The 20,635-nt window shown below is 42.8% G+C and overlaps 1 protein-coding gene across 1 annotated transcript; it reads right to left on the bottom strand.

Annotated features, from left to right (window-relative positions):
* Positions 1 to 14,529: 14,529 nt before the first annotated feature.
* Positions 14,530 to 18,619, bottom strand: LOC115206001 (hepatocyte nuclear factor 3-gamma). Its single transcript, XM_029772499.1, has 2 exons — positions 18,187 to 18,619; positions 14,530 to 17,218 (listed from the first exon to the last, which is right to left on the bottom strand). Exons 1-2 carry the CDS (start codon positions 18,256 to 18,258, stop codon positions 15,968 to 15,970), a joined length of 1,323 nt encoding a protein of 440 aa, XP_029628359.1. The 5' UTR covers positions 18,259 to 18,619; the 3' UTR covers positions 14,530 to 15,967.
* Positions 18,620 to 20,635: the final 2,016 nt, after the last annotated feature.

Consider the following 20,635-nt stretch of genomic DNA (forward strand, 5'->3'; position numbering starts at 1 on the left):
AGTTGAAGAAGGGAGAGACAACATGAAGTGAGAGAGAGAGAGAGAGGGAAAAACAAGATTCTCATTACATAACATTACTAATCACCCTGCACCTGTTGGGGGAGTAGTAGGACTGAATCAAAACTATTATTTCAAAGCCAAGTTACATAACAGTAAGTCATGCTTACTAACAATGTTACCAAGTGCTAATTCAATTCTAAATGGATATTGGACTATTTTGTGGCAAAGCCAAGTAATGACTTTGAATCTGATGCTTGTATTTGTGATGATATATCAAAGAACTTGCATATTCATTTGCTTTCATCCCAATGTTCAGATCACAGCCCTGTGAAGGCAGACTGTGGAGGTGTTCTGTAATAAGGCCTATAACTATATCTACACCCCTATGTGTTACGTATCAATGTCCACAGTACGTCTCACCTGCCCCCCTGCCCATACAAAGGAATATAACATGCAATTAAAGGAGATGTAATTATAGTTTCATTGCATATGTATAGTGTACAAAGAGCTTAGTGTTGGTGTCTCTCTACCCAGGTTCGAGTAGGGGAACACACCAGGGTATTTATTCCAGAGAGAGTTGGAGAGAAGAGGGAGGTGGTCAAGATGGTGGGGGTGGGGGGGGGAGGCTCTGCAAATAAGATGTCTAATTCATGGAGCGGATGTTTTGAAGGAAACTGTCTAAGGACGTCGCTGCACCAACTGTACCTTCCAGCGGCTGTTTCTGTGCCCGTCTCCTTCCCAGGTTCCTTAAGTATAACTGTGGTGAGACGTGTTATTTCTCCTCTTTAAATGGACTAGAAAGCGTGGCCTTAAACTGGACACATAATTCTCCCATTGATAGACTTGTGAAGCCTGTGTCCAAAGGCCATCCAGCTGGTATATGTAATTTGCGAGAGACGTAAAATTCACTACCCTCCATTTATTACCTTCAAATAAAGGGTGATTTCCTTCCTGACAATACAAAAAAAACTATTTAAGGTAGAAATATTACATTGGGCCAATTGAGGTGTTTGCGCTGGGTAAAGTCTGAGAACTTGTCTGACCTGTGGAAGTTCAACCATAACCTTTAAATTGCCACTCTATGCCACTCTATGCTTTCCTATTTATTCTTCTATTTATGTCGAATGTGGGGAAGGTTTTTTTCAGCGCGGACCAGAGGAAAAAAACCAGTAAATTCATCTGTGCTATTTATTTGGTTTGGAGCCCTGAACCTTTAGCAGTGAAAAATCACCCACTGTATCACTAATTCTGTCTCCTCCGGCTGCCTGTGGAATTAAAAGACCCCTGAAAGAAACGCTGAACAGAACCAGCCTGTGTGCCCTGCCCTGCCGGACATGAAGGATTTCAGCAGCCATGTGCATAACCAACATTTTTACCCCTGACTACTGCCCTCTTCTGATGGAGTGGCCTGAATCTGATGTGGCTACTCATTTTTTTAATTTTATTTTATTTAACCATTATTTAACTAGGCAAGCCAGTTAAGAACAAATTCTTATTTACAATGACGGCCTACCCCGGCCAAACCCTTAACCCGGACGATGCTGAGCCAATTGTGCCCTATGGGGCGGTGCATAGTACATTCAGAAAAATACTCTCCTCTTCACCTATTACCAGAAGATCATTCTCAGGGAGTATAAAACCTGCTGAATCTTTATAAAAATCCAGAGAAAATCCAGAACAATTTTTTAAAAACAATTGTCTTACACATGGATACCACCATTTGGCCAACATCAGATTCAAGAAGGACAAGTGCAAAATTGAACCACAGGTCATAATACATTTGTTACACAGGGGAAACAATTAACATCAGCCAGCCGCAAACAGCAAGGTATATAGCCCCCATATTGATAGAGTAAAGCCAAAGAGACAGAGGAGAACAACAGCATCACCTGATTCATGCATGTATCATCCTAGAATCATCTGGGGTTTCATTTTGACAGTATGATTATGCTGCACCATAGGCACACCTTCATAAGGAGATATAATGGTGAGTTTGAAAAAAGGCCTGCACACAGAGAGGTCTTTTTAACAGCACACATTACTGTGGTAGAAAGAGAGAGAGAGAGAGAGAGCGAGAGAGAGAGAGAGAGAGAGAGAGAGAGAGAGAGAGAGAGAGAGAGAAAAGCCAGTGGGTTGTGTGAGGGATAAGTGACGGTGAGTCATGAATGAGTACACATTGTTAGCGCAGTGAAAATCCTCGCAGGTTCCTGGAAGAAAAAAAGTATTACGTGACACCAGGATGCAAGACAGCTCCTGAGAACAGGATCACCCACCCCTCCCTGCAGCCTGCAGCCAGGCCTCAAGCTAGCTGCCCCAGGCCTTCTGCCCCAGGCCTTCAGCCTCCTCTACAGTCGACAGAGGGATTCTCATTCGCCTAAAGACTGGACTGCTAGGACTGCTTTTTGTTTTTGACATTTGTTTTCAATGTCAAACTCTTTGATTCAATGTTTTGATCAGATGTTTGATAGTTAATTTGTAATGTTGAGAATGACAGCTACCAAAAAGATAGTCGTGCAAAGATCAGACTGGACGTAACTCGACGTAACAGAGTAAACGTAAATCCATAACCCTCACATTTGTATGATACGTTACGTTTGGTGTGGTTGCATAAGACAGAAGGCTATTTAAAGCAAAAACAAAAGGAGGGTGGTTGGTTGGGGTGGATGGGTGGGTGGTTGTATGAAGTGAATTTCTAGCAACCCAAAAAGGTTTTATGCTGTGGTTTATTCCTAAGTGAATCCAGCATTGCTTATCATTGACGTGATAGGTCTGTGTCCTACCTATGTGAAGATATGGGAAGCAATAATCACTTTCATTACCTACAGTATGTCTTTCATTCAGGATGTGAAGTAGTGATGTATGTTTTGATGATCAATGATGTTTACTGTTTCCAGTCTGAATTTGGCACGGCGAGGTCGTCCTCAGATATACTGAATACCTACACTCATCTCGAATCCCTCTGAATCTGAGCGTCTTTGTTGATCTAATCTTTATTTGGCGTTTACCGCAACTCTTTGAATAAGGCACACAGCTCGTTTACGGGAAACACACAGGGCACCATCACACCCGGCCCCCTCATGCTTCCAAACCTTTTCCAAATTGGTTTGCGCGAAGCAAGCCATTTAGAGACGTCTTTTAAAAAAAATCCTACTCCACGACAACCCCAGTAGCTAAAAAATGGTCAGCGGTGAAAAATAAGTTGTTCTAAATATAAACCTGTAAAAAGGTAGCTTTGTAAACCAAGGTGGCTTGAGAGAGTGAAAGTGAGAGTTAGAGAACTTCTCCCTGCGGCCTAACTGCTAGGATGGAGCCAGGGGCCACATTTTTTGCCCACTATGAAAGGATTGATTGTCCCGGGTCCCGCGGAGCCAGGAAAGTTCCCCCAGCAGCGGTTAGGATCCTATCTGCCAGGAACGCAGAGCGAGCGAGAGGACGCAGAGAGAGAACCAGCACTAGTTATGTCAGATACCTTTCAAGAAAAATACCTTTTGAGGTGTTTATAAATGCCTGCTGCAAAGTGAGAAGCACGCACCGTGTGTTCGGACCATCTAAATAAAAAAGAGCTCTCAATCTGTTTGTTTTGACAGAGAGGAGTGAGAGAGGGTGGGGGGGTTAGAAGGAGAGAAAAGAAGGAGGGAAGAGATAGATATTTTGGGGTTGGACATTCCACTTCTTTGAAAATAACATTCCATTGAGTGTCTGTTGAGATGGACAACATGGCAGACATGTTTTAAGGCACTTCGTAAATGTTAGAATGCAAATATCAGAGCCTGAGGGAATGTGGAGGGTGGACTGGGAGCCAAGGTGTCTCAATATAATGAGAGCCTGGGACCCTTCTCTTCCACTAACTCAGAAGACCCTGTAAGGTTTATAACACTGTACCAGCCCATGTCCCTATTAGATCAATCCAGTTCAGTGAGAATTGGCCAATGTTCAGTATATTTCATATAGATATGTAAATCTTATTTGATAGAAATGCCATTTTAAGAAAAAAACATACAGAACACAGTATAGAGAATCATGGCAGATCCAGAAAGTAATGGTACTGAACGTTGTGTCCCAGCTACAGATTCAGGACTCAGCAGAACTCCTGGAAATTCTGGGGTGTGGAACAGGTGTTCTAAGCAAATCTCACTGACACTTGATGTTGTTGATGTGAGAATGGACCCGTTCTACCAGTGCTGTGGAGAAAACCTTGAGTTTGTCTATGGTGCATGAGACGTTCTGGGCTTTCGTGAAGTCCTGTTTGTGAGAGAGCCGTCGACTCAGGAGCCCGTGGACATACAGTAGGTCTCATTCATCCCTTTAAGGCCCAGCTCCCTCCCCTGCTTTTTTTGTCCCCCATCCTCCTCTTCCTCCCCCTCACCCAACCGCTGCCGTTTATGGTGCCCGACAGCCTGAAAACAGACTGGAGGGAGAGGTGTGCGGGATGGAACAGGGCAGGGGATGCGTGGTGGACACATCCGGGACAAACACATGGTGTTCAAACCAGTAGTGGTACCCAACGTAAACTGCTGCTCTACTGTTAAAGCTGTATTCTGCCATGTCAAAGGGGAGACCGTATGTGTTGGTGGGATGACGTTGTGTACGATAGTAAGGTAAATGTGAGTCAACATGTATGTGAGATTGAGAGAGAGAGAGAGAGAAAGAGAGAGAGAGGGGGAGAGAGAGAGCAAGAGAGAGAAAGAGAAAGAGACGAACAAACTCAGAAGGAGTAGGAGTGTGTCTACATAGGTCCAATGAGAGTGAGTGTGAATGATGGTGTATGCTCGGTACATACAGTGTCAAGAAAAAGTATGTGAACCGTTTGGAAAAATACCAGGATTTCTGCATAAATTGGTCATAAAGTTTGATCTGATCTTCATCCAGGTCACAACAATAGGCAAACACAGTCTGCTTAAACTAATAACACACAAAGAGTTATACGTTTTCATGTCTTTATTGAATACACCGTGTAAACATTCACAGTGCAGGGTGGGAAATGTGAATATGGATTTAATAACTGGTTGACCCTCCTTTGGCAGCAATAACCTCAACCAAACGTTTTCTGTAGTTGTGGATCAGAGCTGCACAACAGTCAGGAGGAATTTTGGACTGTTTCAGTTCAGCAATATTCTTGGGATGTCTGGTGTGAACTGCTCTCTTGAGGTCATGCCACAGCATCTCAATCGGGTTGAGGCCAGGACTCAGGACTGGGCCACTCTAGAAGGCGTATTTTCTTCTGTTGAAGCCATTCTGTTGTTGATTTAACTTCTGTGTTTTGGGTCGTTGTCCTGTTACATCACCTAACTTCTGTTGAGCTTTAATTGGTGGACAGATAGCCTAACATTCTCCTGCAAAATGTCTTGATAAACTTGGGAATTCATTTTTTTGTCGATGATAGCAAGCTAGTCAAGGCCCTGAAGCAGGAAAACAGCTCCAAACCATGGTGCTCCCTCCACCATACTTTACAGTTGGGATGAGGTTTTGATATTGGTGTGCTGTGCCCTTTTTCCTCCACACGTAGTGTTGTGTGTTCCTTCCAAACAACTCAACTGTAGTTTCATCTGTCCACAGGATATTTTGCCAGTAGCACTGTGGAACATCCAGGTGCACTTTTGCAAACTTCAGATGTGTAGCAATGTTTTTTTTGGACAGCAGTGGCTTCTTCAGTGGTGCCCTCCCATGAACACCATTCTTGTTTAGTGTTTTACATATCGTAGACTCATCAACAGAGATGTTAGCATGTTCCAGAGATTTCTGTAAGTCTTTAGTTGACACTCTAGGATTCTTCTTATCCTTATTGAGCATTCTGCGCTGTGCTCTTGCAGTCATCTTTGCAGGACGGCCACTCCTAGGGAGAGTAGCAGCAGTGCTGAACTTTTTCCATTTATAGACAATTTGTCTTACCGTGGACTTATGAACATCAAGGTTGTTAGAGATACTTTTGTAACCCTTTCCATCTTTATGCAAGTCAACAATTCTGAGATCTCTTTTGTTCGAGGCATGGCTCATATCAGGCAATGCTTCTTGTGAATAGCAAACTCAAATTTTGTGAGTGTTTTTTATTGGGCAAGGCAGCTCTAACCAACATCTCCAATCTCGTCTCATTGATTGGACTCCAGGTTCAGTAGCGGTTCAAGACCATTTCAACTGGGGGGGCCAAGCTGGGGCCAGTTGTACTGTTAGAGGGGTCAGTTACATTAGATGTTATTGTTGTCATATCGTTTTCTTCACTGCATTGCAGGCATTAGCAGGCAAAAGACCATGTTCATAATCATCATCGTTGCCACTGTCTAATAACGGATGTAAAAAAAGAACGATAGAAAAATGTGTTATGTAAAAATTATTTCATACTCCACATTTAGGGCCACAAGGGGGTCCAAAATTGTTGTCACAGGGGCACTGCCCCCCCCCCCCCCCCCCCCCCCCCCAGAACCGCTAGTGTCCAGGTTAGCTGACTCCTGACTCCAATTAGCTTTTGGAGAAGTCATTAGCCTAGGGGTTCACATAGTTTTTCCAACCTACAGTACAATGTGAACGTTTAAATGATGTATTCAATATAGACAAGAAAAATACAATCATTTGTGTGTTATTAGTTTAAGCACACTATGTTTGTCTATTGTTGTGACTTGAAGATGAATATCAGATCAAATTTGATGACCAATTTATGCAGAAATCCAGGTAATTCCAAAGGGTTCACATACTTTTTCTTGCCACTGTATGTGTATGAATTTGCGACACTCGGAGTGTGTGTCTGAGAGAGTGTGATAGGCATGCCGGATTTGTCCTGTGCTCCTCCGGTGAATGATGTGATTGTTGCTGGCAGCCCTCTCTCCCATTTCTCTCACGCCTTCATGTTGTTTTTAGCCCCTCACACTGGTAACCCGAGAGGCAGGCGGGACGTCGGTAATCTGGCCCAGCTGGGTTCCTGTCGTTGCTAATTGGTGCAAACGAGGGGGACCTGTGATTGCGGGGCCATGAAAACAAAACCCCCCAGTAACAGGCTCGTGACAAGGCGGGGACCCAGGCCACAGGGGCTGCTTCCACCAAACTGTGACCTCTCACTCAGCCAGGACCCAGGGTTGGGGAGCGAACAGGGACTCCAACCAAGGACCAACCAGATACTCCACAGGCTCTTATAGATGACAAGACATAAGGCAAGGCTTTTTGTGGACTGACTCAATTTAGAGTGATCATTCTGCCTTTAGCTCTTGACATGTCTAACATCATTATACAGAAATAACTGTCCCCTCAAGTGAGATTTTTAAGATCATGTAATAACCAAGGGTGGTAGATGAAGTGTCAGTACTTTTGGCTAGACTTTTGCCAGGTAAGTGACGATAATGCTAATGATGGTCATAATGATCATGATTGTGATGAGTAAATACAGCTAGTGTTATTGATGATAAGTCGATTCTGGAGGAATGCCATTTCCAGGGTAATATAGTCACCACACCAACTAATAGAGCTCTAGCCCTCTGGCCAAAAGTCCAGGTCTGTTATAATAGCCCTACTACTCCTTTACTACATCTGTCAGTGGGTCAGGGAAACTAGTGTGTATCAGATATGGGACAAGACAGAGAAAAGCTTATCTGATTGGACTGAGTAATGAGGTCACATGCTGTAACGGCAAAGGGGCGGGGCGGATGTCACTCACACACCTGTGATGCAAACGGCTCATAAGTACTGATAATAACAGCTTGGAGGCATTGCGTAGGTTGGGTGTGTCAAAAGTCCAGAAGTCCTTGTTGGGTTCCTGAAGTGTTGTTACCTACATCCGTTATCTGCCAGTGATCGCTAGCAACATGCTTGAAGAACAGGAAGAGGATCTCTAGGTTTCCTCATCTAGATTTCATCAGATCATTAAACTTGGCCTAAAGCCAGTGAGATCCTAGCTAGATCCTATCTTGTCTACAGTTGAGCACATTCAGATTCCAAGAATGCATCAGTGTCAGTGCATGAGCAGATACCCTGATGTGGTCTATCATACATTCAAATCCACAGGTCCATCCTTTTTGTAAAGATGATTAAAAACACCTTTCAAACCGACCATGTATTGTGCAATGTGTATGGGCCATGTGTTGTGGCTGCTCAGGTCCTTACTCTCCAGGACCTCCAGAGACAGAAGCTTAAGTGTGGTGGTGGAGGTGTTGGAGGTGGTGGTGGTGGCTTCACCCAGGAGCGGCTGGGTGGATGATGAACGCCTCTGGAATGTCCTCCGCCATCTGGGGTCCATGTGGAAGAGGGGGCAGGCCCTGGACCTGGACCTGGACCTGGCCCGGCGGGAGCAGAGGAAGAGCGTGTCAGCCCCGGCTAGACCTTAAGACAACACAGCCAGGTCTGACAGCCACTGTCCACTGCCTCGTAAATCACCGGCTACACTATCACACACTGTCTCTCTCTCCCTGCAGCAAGACACTGCTCTGTTTGGACTCAGAGAGTGGAGTGTTTTTGGAAAGGAAGAAACAAGCATTCCTCCTTCTGTCTGAATGTCCTCTTCAAAATGTGTCAGCTCGTCTGTCGCAGTGTTAGTACCAAGAGGCAAATGAGGGTTAATGGACGCTTTGAGCGACAAAAGCTGTATCAGACGTACAGAGGGCAACTATTACAGGCCATACCAACAGTATGTGTTAGTTGGACATCAGCCAAGACATAAGAGCAGACATAAGCTCCTACGTACTGAGTTAAAGCCAGAGGTGTGACTGTGGCACTGGGCTGGCCATGGAGCTTTTCTCTCTGCATTGTTGACTCAACATTCAGGCCCTGATCAATCCAATAGTTTTTGTTCTTTCTTTCTCACAGGGAAATGTAATCAGTCCCCTTCTCTGTCTCGTTGTCTCCCAGTCCTGCTTTATCAGGAGCCACTTTAACAACACCCACAACCCACAGAGCAAAGTCCAGCGTATTATCTCTGCCTCTGCCTCTGTCTCTCCCATGTACACTCACTGACTGGCCTCCTCCGCACAGCACAACATACAACAGGCTGGAGAGAGCTAGAGCAGGATATGAACTCTAAAATAAAATGTTTATATATGTGTCCCGTTACTACACTCTGAGAAAAAAAGGTTCTATCTAGAACCTAAAAGGGTTCTTTGGCTGTCCCCATAGGTGAACCCTTTGAATAACCCTTTTTTCCAGGTATAACCCTTTTGGGTTCCATGTAGAACCCGTTCCACGGAGGGTTCTACATGGAACCCAAAAGAGTTCTACCTGGGACCAAAAAGGGTGCTCCTATGGGGACAGCCGGAGAACTGATATAAACAGCCGGAGAACGATATAAACACAATACCTAATGTACACTATCTACATTAAATATATAACAAGGCATGTTTTTGTAGTCTCATATCTAATGTAATTATCATACAAGAGATTAAATGATGAATGTATACTATCTATTATAACTTTAAAACATGCATTATCGCAATTTTAATATTTCACAGGGCTCAAATTTGTAATATTTCAGTATATGCTTCAAAGGGCAGCTACGTTTAAAAGTGCAGTCATCCCACCTGCGCAACTAGTCTTCCATTATTCCACTATTTTTTCCTCCAACAATCCAACATGAGAGTATAGCCTGAGGGTTGAACTGTAAGCCTCAGCACTTTCTTTATTTTCTTTCACTGCTTGGGAAATGTCAACATACGATCCAACAGGATGCAGTGTTGCATCCAGGATGCAGCTCTCATTTACATAGTACATCTTCAAGGGATGAGCCAGGAGCCACCCTTCCCTCTAGTTTTATCTGTCACATCTACAGGTAAATGCCAAAATAAATGAAACACTTCAGTAAAAGAGGGATACAAAAGTATATTGAAAAGCAGGCACTTCCACACAGGTGTGGTTCCTGAGATAATTAAGCAATTAACATCCCTTCATGCTTAGGGTTATGTATCATAATTCTGGGCAGGCCCTTATTTTGGCTACCATGGCTATGCCCCAATGGGATGATAATGCTCCCATCCTCGGGGCACGAGTAGTCACTGAATGATCTGATGAGCATGAAAACGATGTAAACCATATGCCATGGCCGTCTCAGTCACCAGATCTCAACCAAATTGAACACTGATGGGAGATTCTGGAGGGGTGCCTGAAACAGCGTTTTCCACCACCATCAACAAAACACCAATGTATGTAATTTCTTTGGGAAGAATGTTGTTGCATCCCTCCAAAAGATTTCCAGAGACTTGTAGAATATATGCCAAGCTGCATTTGTCACGTCCTGACCATAGAAAGCTGTTATTTTCTATGGTATAGTAGGACGGGGGGGTTGCCCTGAGGTGTGTGTCACCAGTCTGGTGCCACCTGTGCCAGCCCCACGTATCAGGCCTCCAGTGCGCCTGCCCAGTCCGGGGTGTCCTGTTCCTGCTTCCCGCACTTGCCCTGAGGTGCGTGTCACCAGTCTGGCGCCACCTGTGCCAGCCCCACGCATCAGGCCTCCAGTGCGTATTCCCAGTCCAGAGCTTCCGGCGACAGTTCCCAGTCCAGAGCTTCCGGCGACAGTTCCCAGTCCAGAGCTTCCGGCGACAGTTCCCAGTCCAGAGCTTCCGGTGACAGTTCCCAGTCCAGAGCTTCCGGCGACAGTTCCCGAGTCCAGAGCTTCCGGCGACGTTTTACGGTCCGGAACCTCTTGAGACGGCCTACGGTCCAGAACCTCCAGCGGCGTTCCCCGGTCCTGAGTTTCCAGCGGCAGTCCGCAGTCCGGAGTCTCCAGCGGCGGTCCGCAGTCCAGAACCTCCAGCGGCGGTCGGCAGTCCAGAATCTCCGGTGATGATCCACGGTCCGGTGACACAAAAGCGGAAGGATCAGCGGGTAGAGCGGGGGTTATGCCCCAAACCGGAGCCGCCTCCTCTGCTGAAGGATCTGTGGGATGAGAAGGTTCTGTGTACTGCACCAGAGCCGCCATATACATTAGTCACCCTCCCTAACCCTCCCTTTTTTTCTTTTTTTTCTTGTGTTTGTTTAGGTGCGTTCGGAGTCCACACCTTTGGGGGGGGGTACTGTCACGTCCTGAACATAGAAAGCTGTTATTTTATATGGTAGAGTAGGTCAGGGCGTGACAGGGGGGGTTTTCTAGATTAGTTGTTCTATGTTATGTTCTAGTTTTGTATTTCTATGTTGGGGTTTTGTTTGGGATGATCTCCAATTAGAGTCAGCTGGTCATCGTTGTCTCTAATTGGAGATCATACTTAAGTAGTTGTTTTTCCCACCTGGGTTTGTGGGAGATTGATTTTGAGTTAGTGTATGTTTCACCTCTGCGTCACGGTTTGTTGTTTTTTGTTCTTTAGTTATGTGTATGTATTGCATAGTTTCACAGTGAAAATAAAATGTGGAACGACACACACGCTGCACTTTGGTCCGCTTCTCCTTACGACAACCGTGACAGCATTAAAGCTATTCTGGCCCAACTACCTATTAAGACTCTATGTTGGTGTTTCTTTTATTTTGGCAGTTACCTGTACATACGACTAGAAAAAACACAGCCAGGTTAAGTATCCAATATTAACCGCCTGCTATGACAGCTTTTAACTTCCCAAATTATCAATGATGGCTGACAAGCCAGGAAATCCAAAGTGCATTAAGCAACCATTTAATTGAGGGGGCAAATAATGGTTCATTAGATACATGGTCTGGATGAACAATACATCTGTCCTACCAGTGTCCTTGTCATATATCCACCCATATTCCCTAACAATCAACCAGCTCGCCGGAAGCCATTATTCACTTGTTCTTTCTGTCAGCGCACAGAACATCCGAAAAGTGATAAATTGTGTTTTTCCCCTGTGTGCTCCTGACAAGAGCACAAATTACTGTCACCTGTTTCTGTGCCTTAGGTGAAACGTTAAACAAGAGAAACTACAGTGGAGTTTCTCTTGAGGAGGACATTTTGAGATACTTTGCAAAACTATACCCTCTGGGTAAACTGGATTGAGTCAAAATAGTTGACTTGCTATTTCATCTTACTTTAGCGACATGACTGTAGTTGGTTGAATTGGTAAAAAGTTCTCAAATTGTAGCTAATATTTCTGTCTCATTATGAACTGATTCTGATCATCAATAGTGTTATGTTCATACAACTATCTGAGAAGTGTTTGAATGGGTTTATCATGGTTCACAACAGAGTACAAGACAAATCCCAGCTAATACACGGGGGGTGACATTTTGTTCCAGGTTAGTCATAACTGGGCAGGACTCTGTCCCTTGTTCCCAATGCACCTTTGTGTAGCTGTGGCTACCATATCAGCTAAATACTGGCCTATCTTATCAAACCAACTGCACCATGTTGTGTGGAAGGTGACGAACGGCCATAGATTCCTATTAAAAGATTCCGGCCAGTGTGTGTGTGTGTGTGTGTGTGTGTGTGTGTGTGTGTGTGTGTGTGTGTGTGTGTGTGTGTGTGTGTGTGTGTGTGTGTGTGTGTGTGTGTGTGTGTGTGATCTACGGTCAGCTTCAAAAGCTCCCTCAGTGCGACGTGACACTGGAGAATGGTTTTGCACCCCTACGTGACAACTCCAGAAACACAGAGCAGTGTTGAGCAAGAAGGCTGTGGAGGGCTGTCCTACTGTCAATGGAATGCTGGTCTCTACTAAAACTCAACATTACGCTCTCCTCTGCCTGGATGACTCCTTCTTGTAAAAAGTGAATAACATGCCGTTATAACCTATCCATGAACGACACAGACAATGACAAAGAGTTCAGTTGACTGATACATAACATGAATGATACTTTTTAAAGAACTAAACTGCTATATCACAAAGACAATAACTGGTCACTTGAAGGAATGTCGTTCCTAAGCAAAACATGTATTTATGCTGCACTGATGTATATATCATCTTATTCTCAATTCCATCCTTTCTGGAATTTGTCCAACCAATGTATTGTCCCGTTGGACATGTGATCATGTCCCTACGCCAGCTATACTCAATAAAAACATACATGATGTTTCCTGTCTGATATGCCACAGAGATGTCTTCTTTCGGTCACACAAAATCATTTGAAGGAAACATTTTATCAAACTAGAAAAAAGTACATTTTGTGTGTTTGCTGTGTCAGGGAAAGTATTACATGTTACGAATAAGTACATGTAACGATCTAAGTTAGGGTTGCCTGAACACTTTAAAATGTGTTTTATTTTTAGAACTTTAATTGTTAGAAAGTTACAGCGTATACTCTACTATCCAAACTCAAGCAAATTAAAATAATCCAATAAAGTCTAGGTTTATTGTAAGTCGGAATAGTCTGTTCTGTCGAGTGTTATATCTTACAGTACATGACCTATATTCAGTATCATTATACGTAGGCTATTTGCCACTTTAATATGGTGTGATGTGTAATCATTGTAAAATACTTTCCATGTATGCAAACGTTAAGGTTTACAGTAATTAAGTCATGTCGTGGTGTTTCCATCATCCCAAAGTTGGTTTGGTGTTTCTAGCATGAATGGTTAAGAAAGCAGTGGCACTTTGAATGTCTAGCTCTCATGGTCACCCTTGACTCCCATGTTAATTATGCAAATATTTAATAGTTGTTATTTCTAAATTATAAATAATATAAAAAATCTGAACAGAAGCAACGTAATTTACACTAGACTCGATGTTTTGAAGTTGCAAATATAATATAATAATATGAATCCATGAAGTGTTTCTATCTTCCTGAAGTTGTTTTGGTGTTTCTAGCTTGAATGGTTAGTATACTTTTTTATGTCTACATCTCATTGACTCCCATGTTATTAATTGGGCAAAACATAATCCAAAACACAACCAAAACAAACTGCAAATGCATCTCACAAGCTTGATGTAGTCATTGTGTGCAATGAATATGGGACCAAATACTAAACATACACTAAAGCGCTTTCATTTCTAAATTGTAAAACAGATAAGTAGGAAAATACCCTCAAATAAAAGCTGACATACTGTACTGTCACCTAACACGAAACGTTCTATCTCAAATCTAAACTGCTGGAATGTAGAGCCGAATTAGAAAGAGTTTGCTTTACTGTCCAAATACATATGGAGGGAAATGTATGAGTTAGGATTTTTTTACAGTAAAACTAGGATATCCTGAAACAGCAGAACAAAACAAACTGCAGTTAGAGCTTTTTTAATGAATAGAATTATACTTTTTGTTCAAATGTGAAGGCACCCAATCCCAATTAAAACACTCTGTTGCTAGATGATTCACTGGCCATCACAGTAAAGTAGTGTCTAGAAGCCTGGCCCAGTTTGTGTCGGGGCCAGAGGGCCAACGTGAGTTCAACACTGTTTAGTCTAACCCACCCAAAAGTCACATACAAGAGTCATTTGGTAGGGAGCTGTTTCAACAACCCTATACAATTCAGGTGGACCTGTCCATCCTGCAGCAAGACCTACACCAGTGTTACCATCCAATTGTAAATATAAACAAAATGAACATGGAAATGACATATGGGACGTATGTTTTTTCTTTCAATTATTTTAAAGGATTTTGTAAAATAACATATACTCCCATTTCATCAAGTCTATAGATAATTTCACGTATATTTTTATTTCAACGGAACAGGCAACAATCGTGTTTCTCCCCAAAGTTTTGCTTTTTAATAAGAAAAACATGAATCGTTCAAATCACAACATTCAAACCATAAACAACAACCTGACAATATATACAATATATAAGTCTGAAAACCAAAATCGTTTAAATAGTATTTTTAAAACTAAAATACAAGAAATAAAAACAGTATTTCTGACCTGAAACTCATGGTTTATCTTTGAAAAAGTGTTCCTTCAGTGAATATTCAGTTATTGGTCCTCCATTATCAGAACATCTTGAAAGGCACTTTGAGGATGAGGGTTGCGACATAAAGCTCAATGTTGCATTGACATTGTTACAGTGATCCAATTCTAGTTTGCCATTTGCAGTAAAAAAGGTTATTATATAGCATTGTTGTAACACACTGGGCCACCCCAGCTGTGCAAAATGGTGGGAAATCTCGTGCAAAGTACTGTATGCAAATGATCCTATTAGTGCATTTTCATTCAACTCCTATCTTTGTAACTGACATACCATGGCTCCTCTCCCTCCTAACCCTTGGTATGTTGTGTAATATAATGTGAAGCAATTCCCAAATATCCTATGTCATGAAGAGCTGGGGGAACAGCAGGCTCTCATTATTGATAATAAATGGGGTCTCTGGAAATGTTGTAAAACAGACAAACAAAACTGAAATTAGATTTACCACAGTTTCATCCATTTTTAAACAGATTTCAGATTTTTTCTTTAAATTGATACCTGGTAAAAGAATACAAGAAAGGGCTCTCTTATCAGTAAAAACAACAGCCTTCCACCTCTTGTAAAAATGAACCATGGCAGCTACATTTGTGTTTATGGATGGGTATTTGAAGAGATTAAAACAGCATATTAAAAATGGGAATGAAGCAATATGTTGTAAAACACAACAAGAATTCCCTGTAATGCAGTAACAACTGCTCGAAGCAGTAACCTGAACCTTTTCTCACTCCCACAATCCCTCAAATTGTTTCATGTCACATTTGTTTTGTAACTTGTCAATACAGCACTGTACAAGATATATTAATTTTCTTCCCTTCATAAATAAATGCACAACTCCTTTCCCCCACTCCATCTATTTACAATGTGTACAACCCAAGTAGTCCTGCTTGTCTGTTGAACAAACCAAAACCCAGTTTGAAGTAGTCTAAAAAAGAGATAAACAAAAAAATGGCAAAGGGGAGACATGACTTCTGTATGAATTTATGAATGTATCAGTTTAAAGACCTTCTGATGAATGGGTGTCAATCCAGCACTGGGTTTTACCTTTGTCTTCGACTTCATGTAACTGTAGTGTTTCCCTTTTCAACTGTGTATCAGCACTGCTAAATGTTCTTTGGTCCCTATTGAGTAGCCCTTCAATGGCAGCCATCTTACATTTTGGGATTTCAAGGCTGCTAAAAGTCCTTGTCAGCACCACTTGGCTGTGGTCCAGAAGGCCTCCATGTTAGGAGGCATTGAGGACCGACCGGCTGTAGAGGGTTTGGTAGTAGGCCCCAGAGTCCATGGCCGAGGGTCCCGCACTGTCGTAGATCTGCTTGGCTGCTATCGGAGAGGAGGAGGCGTAGCCATTGTAGGCCATCACCTGGTCCTGGTACGTCTTCAGATCCATCTTCTGCTCATTGGACATGAGGTTGGTGATGGAGAAGGGGTGATTGAAGTTGTAGTGGGGATCCATGGCCTTGAGAGGGTCGTTCTGCAGGTCCAGATTATGCATGGCGCTGGGAAGGAGGTGGGGGCTGCCTCCCATGATCTGGGAGTGGAGGAGAGGGGCAGAGGAGGAGATGGAGGAGGGCACGGAGGAGGGAATTTCCACCGGGGTGCTCTGGATGTGGGACTGGGGCTGTGGGGGGCAGTCCAGCTGGACCATGCTCCTCTGCTGCTGCTCCTCTGAGGAGGAACCAGGGTGGGAGTTGTCAGAGTGGGCCGAGTCAGCCCCCTCCGAGCCCCCCGCTGGGCTGTGCTCCTCCATCAGGCTGTCTTCATGGCCCCCCTTCCCCGAGCCTCCCTCCTGGGACTTCCCAGACTTCTTCGCAGCCTTCTCTTGATCGATCTTGAAGCGCTTCTGGCGGCGCAGGTAGCAGCCGTTCTCAAACATGTTGCCTGAGTTGGGGTGCAGGGCCCAGTAGGAGCCCTTGCCGGGCTTGTCGGGCGAGCGGGCCACCTTAACGAAGCAGTCGTTGAAGGACAGCGAGTGGCGGATGGAGTTCTGCCAACGCTGCTGGTTCTCGCGGTAGTAGGGGAACAGGTCCATGATCCACTGGTAGATCTCGTTGAGGGTGAGCATCTTGCTGCCAGACTGCTGGATGGCCATGGTGATGAGGGAGATATAGGAGTAAGGTGGCTTGGCGTGGGTCAGTGAGCGGCGGTATGGCTTGGGCACCTCCTTGGCCCGGTTGAGGGAGGTGGGAGAGGGGTAGCTCAACTGGCTCATGGGCTGGCCCATGTTCTGGTAGTGGGAGAGGGAGCCCAGGGAAGGGGCTGGGGAGCCCAGCTGGGAGAGAGCGTTGGGGTTGAGGGATGAAGTCACCGGGGACAGGTTCATATGGTTGGCCCCTCCGCCCATGGAGGCCAGTTGACTGTTGAGCCCAGAGCTGCCATAGCCCATGTTCATGGTGGCTGGAGAACAAGCTGGGTTCAGGTTGATGTAGCTGTTGATGGTGCTCATTGAATTCATGACACTGGGAGAGGAATACATCTGAAAACAAAACAGAAAAGAGTTAATTTAGTCATTTAGAAACAAAAAATATAGATATGTAGTTTTTGACAATAAATAATGTAATTGTACTTTTGTGTACAAAAGCCTGTACTAATGGAAAGCATAAAAGGGACATTGATTTCACGTAGCATTGTTAAACCTGAAAATAAAAAATAAAAAATACATTTAAAAAATACGACTCAAAATAATAAACTGAAAATGCGCGTCATGGATTCGTTCCCTTTCATTTAGTAGTTATCCTACTACTAAGTACTACTAAACCACAGCAAATAAAACAAACTTTTAACGAAACGTTCCAAAATATCTGACCATAGGCTGTCGGTGATATAATACGCGTATAAAAAAGGATCACAGAGCCGTAAACTACACAATCATCTAAGTAACCTAATATTTATTTGAGAGCATATAATGTTGATTAAAGACAGGATTTCAGTTGCCTTTCATTTAATCACGAATTTATTGAGGAAATGTATATCTTATTTAAACTTTCGGAGGTAGCCAACGTTAATCAAATGAACTACTAATTTAATTTCCGAGATGCTTTAACATTCACAATTTGCATATTTAAATATGTTAGTGTTAGTAAACAGACTAGGGAATTCCCCCCCCAAAAAAAGATAGATTTTATGTTAACAGGCTTCTAAATGTCACGTATACAATTTCAACAGGTCACACAATAGACAAATTGAGCCAAATCATATCACATCAGTGTTATATGTTGAATTGTAAAAGTCTAACATTACTATATTAAAGATACGAAATTGCAGCCACAAGTGAAAAATGGAGTGAAAAATATCAAAATAAAGCCAGTTGTGTTCGTAAAATACTGAGCTTTCGATTCAATAACTTAATTTTAAGAAAGTCTAGAATAGACTTTAAAGAAACATACATCCAGCATCCACACACATAGCCCATATGGTAAACTTATATAGAAAAAGGGTTTTTACCTCACTGGCTTCGCTGTAGAAGGCATTCCACTCTGGCAGTTCATGAGACTCCATCTTCACTGAGCTCAACATCCCAAATACAACTTTTTATAGTAAGAAACTATATTTGAGCGAATGAGACTGCAAATCCTTGTTCGAGTTTATAATAGCTTTGAGTCTCTGCTCAAAATTCAGGACACCGGCAAAAATAGTACAATTTAAATCCAAGATAACGAAAGAGTTCCACTGACTAGATAGAAGGCTGGAATAAAATTAAAAAACAATGCTTCCTCGGACTATGAGTAGGTCTTCAGTTAAATGTCAATATTTATTCGTTGATGTATCGGCAGGGTAGCATAGTTGTTAGAGCGTTGGACTAGTAACCGAAAGGTTGCAAGATCGAATCCCCCAGCGGATAAGGTACAAATCTGTCGTTCTGTCCCTGAACAAGGTAGTTAACCCACTGTTCCTAAACCGTAATTAAAAATAAGAATTTGTTTTTAACTGACTTGCCTAGTAACATAAAGGTAAAATAAAAAATAAAATCAATCATCCATCGTTTCATAATCAAGAGTAACAGGTTATTTATATTAAGCAGACGTTCTCTTTGGGGAACGCTAGATCCGCATGAAGTCCGCAGAATTCTCCCGTGCAACACCCGATCCGTGTGAGTCAATGTGCTATGGGCAAGTACAGTAAAAGTTGGACGTGCCTTCTTAAAAAGTCAGGTAAGGTCCCGCCCCATAAGGGCATTTGAATATCGTCCAAGGCTATTTGAATATCGTAAAAAGACCTCTCTTGCCCCCTGGTGAGGGTGTATATTGGCCCGGGACAGACACATCCATCTCAATTGCAGCATGCATCCTCCACTTCTTGACTACAAACTGCTGCTTAAACCTCACTGGATGTGTCTGATTGTAGGCTATTTTCATAATTTATTTTACACCACAATTATAAAATCAAAACTAATGTATGGCTTTCAATTATTACAATATGCATTTATAAAGTATTGCTTCAAGCTGAGTCGTCTTCTGATTGATAATCAGTATGACTGCAATTGAAGTCAATCTGTAGCTCAATGGGAATAAAAATATTTTATTTGTCTCTCATTTTAATACACTTGACCAATGAAAATATCATCTCAATAGGTCAAGATCTGAAATGAAGACGACAACTGAAAGTATTACTGCAGGCCTTGACGAGGTCTTGATGTGGTCAGTGGTATAACCTTCTGACGGGTTAAATGCATCAGTGGGAGGTCTGATAGGGAAGCCTGAGGTGAATGACCACTGGGAGAGCTGTTAATACCCCTGACTAACACTTCTCTGCAGCTCTAACGGCTATATGGAGAATGATTAGTTGCTGGGGAAATTGACTTCTCAGAAGCACTTTGGTCCCCAACTCCCATAGCCCATGCTTTTCCTCGTTATAGGCCTGCACAGTTTAAGTCCAATTAAACACTACATGAACGAAACATTGAATTATTCATGTGCAATACAGGCTACGTTGTCTGCAACAAGAGGGTTAAATTTGAAGGTAAATGAAGTGATGAAAATATTGGCCAACCGAAATAACAATAAATAATGTAGCCCTAATCCAATGTGTGATGTAGGCCTATCCTTGGCCTGATTCAGAATACACATCTCGTTGTCAGGCGCAGACAGTACAATCTGAATGTCAATGCATTTCCTAATTGCCAATGAATGGAGCTGTAATTGATGCGCATAGGTGGTCGACGGGATTAGCCGAGAAAAGTGCTAAGGAAATACGCAGGAAGGACACGTCGTGTTCAGCTCAATAGGCAGAAATAGCTTACTCCGGGACACTTTGGTTTAAAAAATAATTGAATGTATGAAAAACAACAATTAATCAAAAGTTTAAATACAACCGAATTCGTTCATTAATACATCTTTTTGATTCAACATTAAGATCATGAGGACTAAGGAAAGCATGATCTCTATTAGGCCTATTGGTCTTAACACTTCCAACGATTTGCGCCTGTTTGCAAAATGTTGTCAGGTCGATTAACACATTCAATGGGATCAATCAAACGTATTTATAAAGCCCTTTTACATCAGCCGATGTCACATGGCGGTCTGTAATGATAGCAATTAAGCTTTATAGAACAATTCTTTCCTAACCAAGTACATGATTAAAGTCGGCTATAAGCAACACGTTTGTGCACTGCTTTGAACAATTATATTTAGGCATGGGCGAACATTTGATTTAATTGTTTCCCAAGGCCAAATAAAACTATCTAGGCTATATTGTTTTGAATCGAAGGCCAGCTATTTCGATAGATATAGATAACCCGTCCAATGATTCTACTACATTATGGAGAGCTTTGGAGGAAGATGCTGTGCGGGTAGACAGTAGAGTAGACAGAACTACTTCCTCATTAATCCTTTGACTTTAAATGGTCTATTCCCCCAACACACATCCTACATCCTCCTGCAGGTCGGCCGCTTCT

This window comes from Salmo trutta, chromosome 13 (genome assembly GCF_901001165.1).
Source record: "Salmo trutta chromosome 13, fSalTru1.1, whole genome shotgun sequence".
NCBI classification, from domain to species: domain Eukaryota; kingdom Metazoa; phylum Chordata; class Actinopteri; order Salmoniformes; family Salmonidae; genus Salmo; species Salmo trutta.